This window comes from Amblyomma mixtum, chromosome 2, assembly GCF_055824585.1.
Source record: "Amblyomma mixtum isolate Tamu chromosome 2, ASM5582458v1, whole genome shotgun sequence".
In the NCBI taxonomy this organism is placed as follows: domain Eukaryota; kingdom Metazoa; phylum Arthropoda; class Arachnida; order Ixodida; family Ixodidae; genus Amblyomma; species Amblyomma mixtum.
The window spans coordinates 193059738-193062883 of record NC_143013.1 but is presented as its reverse complement, the minus strand read 5'-3'; the positions used below and the strand labels follow the sequence as shown (position 1 = coordinate 193062883).

General features: G+C 51.0%; 1 protein-coding gene across 1 annotated transcript; it reads right to left on the bottom strand.

Moving 5' to 3' along the window:
• Nucleotides 1-2415: 2415 nt before the first annotated feature.
• On the bottom strand, nt 2416-3146 carry LOC149361949 (uncharacterized). Its single transcript, XM_089569628.1, has 2 exons — nt 2557-3146; nt 2416-2473 (listed from the first exon to the last, which is right to left on the bottom strand). The coding sequence occupies exon 1, from the start codon at nt 3042-3044 to the stop codon at nt 2577-2579; it is 468 nt and encodes a 155-aa protein (XP_089425754.1). The 5' UTR covers nt 3045-3146; the 3' UTR covers nt 2416-2473; nt 2557-2576.

Sequence of the window (3146 nt, the reverse complement as noted above, 5' to 3'; positions counted from 1 at the left end):
AGTGCGTAGAGACGAAAGTGTTTTTCGGACCACTTTGACTGCTTCTGTGGCACTGGTGGCGTCACATGTAATTGAGTGCTAATTACTAAGTGACGGCAAATTACTAATTAATGGTTAATTACTGCTGATTAATGCCTGAATACTAATTAACTGCTAATTAATAACGGTTAAGCTTCGCCTTTAGGAGTGGAACGCCACAGCGTGTTGTAGCGCTGCCAGGGAGTCCACGGAAAACCACCACCCGTTCCGCGCGATGAATGCAACGGTTTTTCAGGAAAGGAAACGGCGCAGTAATTCTCTGTCATCTCGGTGGACACCTGAACCCACCGTAGAGGAAGGGAGGAAGTCGGAGTGAAAGAAAGACAAAGATGGCCGGTAATGAAGAAAATGAAAATTGTATTTGAGGAAAGGAAATGAGGCAGTAACTGTCTCACATATCTCGGTGGACACCCGTCTAAATTCAGGGGGGGGGGGGTGCACTTCTTTCACCTAAAGTGCGGTCACTGATGTGTGGTTAAGATGTTAAGCTTCGCCTCTACGAGTGGAAGGCGACAGCGTCTTGCAACGCTGCCATGGAGTCCATAGAACCCCATCGCCCATTTCGCTTGTCGGTAAACTGGTTTTTGAGGAAAGGAAATGTATCTGTCTCTCATATCTCGGTGGACACCTACACCTCACCGGAAGGGAAGGGAGGAGGATGGCAGTGAGCGAAGACACCGTATTCACTATATAGACGCGCCTTTGTTCATTCCAAACCATCGAGCTGGCATGGTGGTGGTGGTGGTGAAAACTTTTAATTACTGAAATATGAGCCACAGAGTGGCCCCGCTACATGGTCGGCGTCCCTAGTCCGGGACACCTCATGACAATGCCCCGTCTCTCGCCCGTTTCACCAGAGCCCTTTGGGACTCAAGCGAGGAGCAGTTGAGGAGGGCAGTCTCCCATGCCTCTCTGGAAGGGGTAGGGGAAGGGGGAGGTGGGGATTTTGAGTACATGCCCACACCATGTGGAAGATTTCACAGGTCTCCCCACAGTGCGGGCATCGCCCATCCGTGTTAGGATCGTAATGCTTTAAGATTGCAGGACAGAGTAGAGTACCTGTCTGCAGGCGTCTTAAAGTTCGCTCCTCCGTCTTACTCAGCCCCCTTGCAGGGGCCGGGAAAAGGCGGTGGATGTCGCTATAATGCGTTATAATTTCCCTGAATCGCAGCAGCGGCTGGTTAGTCTCCGAGCCAGAAGAGCTGGGATGAGGAGCTGGCATGGTGGAGTGGATGCATGCTCGTGTCGCACTCCGAAGACAGGGGTTCGATTCCCGAGCTCGACCAATTTCTTACTCGGATTTATTTATTTATATGGCCTGACTAGCAAAGTTAATTAGTCTAATTGGGTAATTAGGCAATTAACTAAGCTCAGTTCCACTTACTTGAAGCATCACTATATGATCCCTTCAATTGGTTGCATGGTTACTAGCCAAAGTACCATTGGCCCCGTTTGAAATTGGCGCACTGTGACGTCACGACCCTTTCGACCAACTGAAAAGCGTGACATTTCTGTCGACAACTGCTGCTTACAACGATGAGACATTAAAGGCTTTCGCCTTAATACTGTGACGAAGCTATTTTATGTCTATTTTGCATTGGACATACGGATCTCGCGCATAAGTTCATATATTTCAAAAAAGACAAACTTAAATGAGAACGATGTGGTGAGATCAAAATCAACCATGTCCTACTGTCGTGCAGGAAACAGCAGAAACTAAGAAAAAAATTACGAGGAACTTTAGCGGCTAAAGTGGTGAAAGGCGAAAGCCTGAGTGCTGCATTCTGCTACGCGATTCTTCACTGCACATTTTGTTGGCGCATTAATTAACTGACAATTAATGACGCTTAAGCTTCGCCTTTAGGAGTGGAACGCGACAGCGTGTTGTAGCGCTGCTACGGAGTCCAAGGAACACCACCACCCGTTCGGCGCGATGTGTAGCTCTTTGAACGCAACGCTTTTTAAGGAAAGGAAATGGCGCAGTAATCGGCCATTTCGGTGGACACCTGAACCGCACCGTACAGGGAGGGAGGAAGTGTGAGTGAAAGAAGAAAGAGGGCCCGTAATGAAGAAAATGAAAATTGTATTTGAGGAAAGGAAATTACGCATTAAATGTCTCGCATATTTCGGTGGAAACCCCTCAAAATTCGCGCACGTTGACGTCACGGCAATTTGGACCAATCTGAAACGCGGACAAATACGCCTTGCTCGTAGGTAAATTCGTTTTTGAGGAAAGGAAATGTATCTGTCTCTCATATCTCGGTGGACACCGAAACCTCGCCGTAACGGGAAGGGAGGAAGATGGGAGTGAACGAAGACACCGTATTCACTAGACGCACCTTTGTTCATTCCATACCATCGAGCTGGCATGGCGGAGTCGTGCTCAGTTAAAAGGCGGTACACCTGGCTCTGCTTCTTCTTACTTGCCAGTCCCCTGACATTAAGTGTACCGACTTTCATGGGGAACGCATGAGCCATTTTAATGCAGAAGAAAGAGGCCGGGGATATGGTGCTTACCCTTCACGTCTAGCGCTTGGCTAGACGACATCATTGACACCGGAGCCATCCGGTGCTGGTGCCAGGCCTGGCAGCGGGGGCGGCTTGTCAAGGGCTCTCCTCTCCGTCGACACATTTGATCGTAGCCGGATGGACGACCGCCGTCCTTGGGTCGTTTTTGCCGGCGGCTCTTCGACGCTGGGGGCCTCTGCCTTGGCGTCTTCGGTTCCAGTCTGGGCGTGTGGCCGCTTCGCTGGGGCAGGGACGCCGGTCGTGCGGGCGCCGCTCTGGTCAAGGTTCTCCTCGGTCAGAGACGCTGGCTCGGTTTCTTGGAACGCTGGCACGCTTACTTCACCGCTCGACGCCTTCGTCTCCTTTCTAGTAGGTTCTGTCCCTTCAGGCTTGCGTCCGGCATCGCTGCTGGAGGGTCCCGAAGAGCCCGTCAATCCTGCTTGCGTTTCGGGTTCCTCTATGCCTTTCGCTGATTCTTCAGCCTCGACTACATCCATCAGGAGTTCCGCAGAGTCGTCTTTCGACGCCCCGCCCGTAGCCACCGCGTAAGTGCGGACACACTCATTATCCGCGTGGCCGTACCGCCGGCATTTCGTACA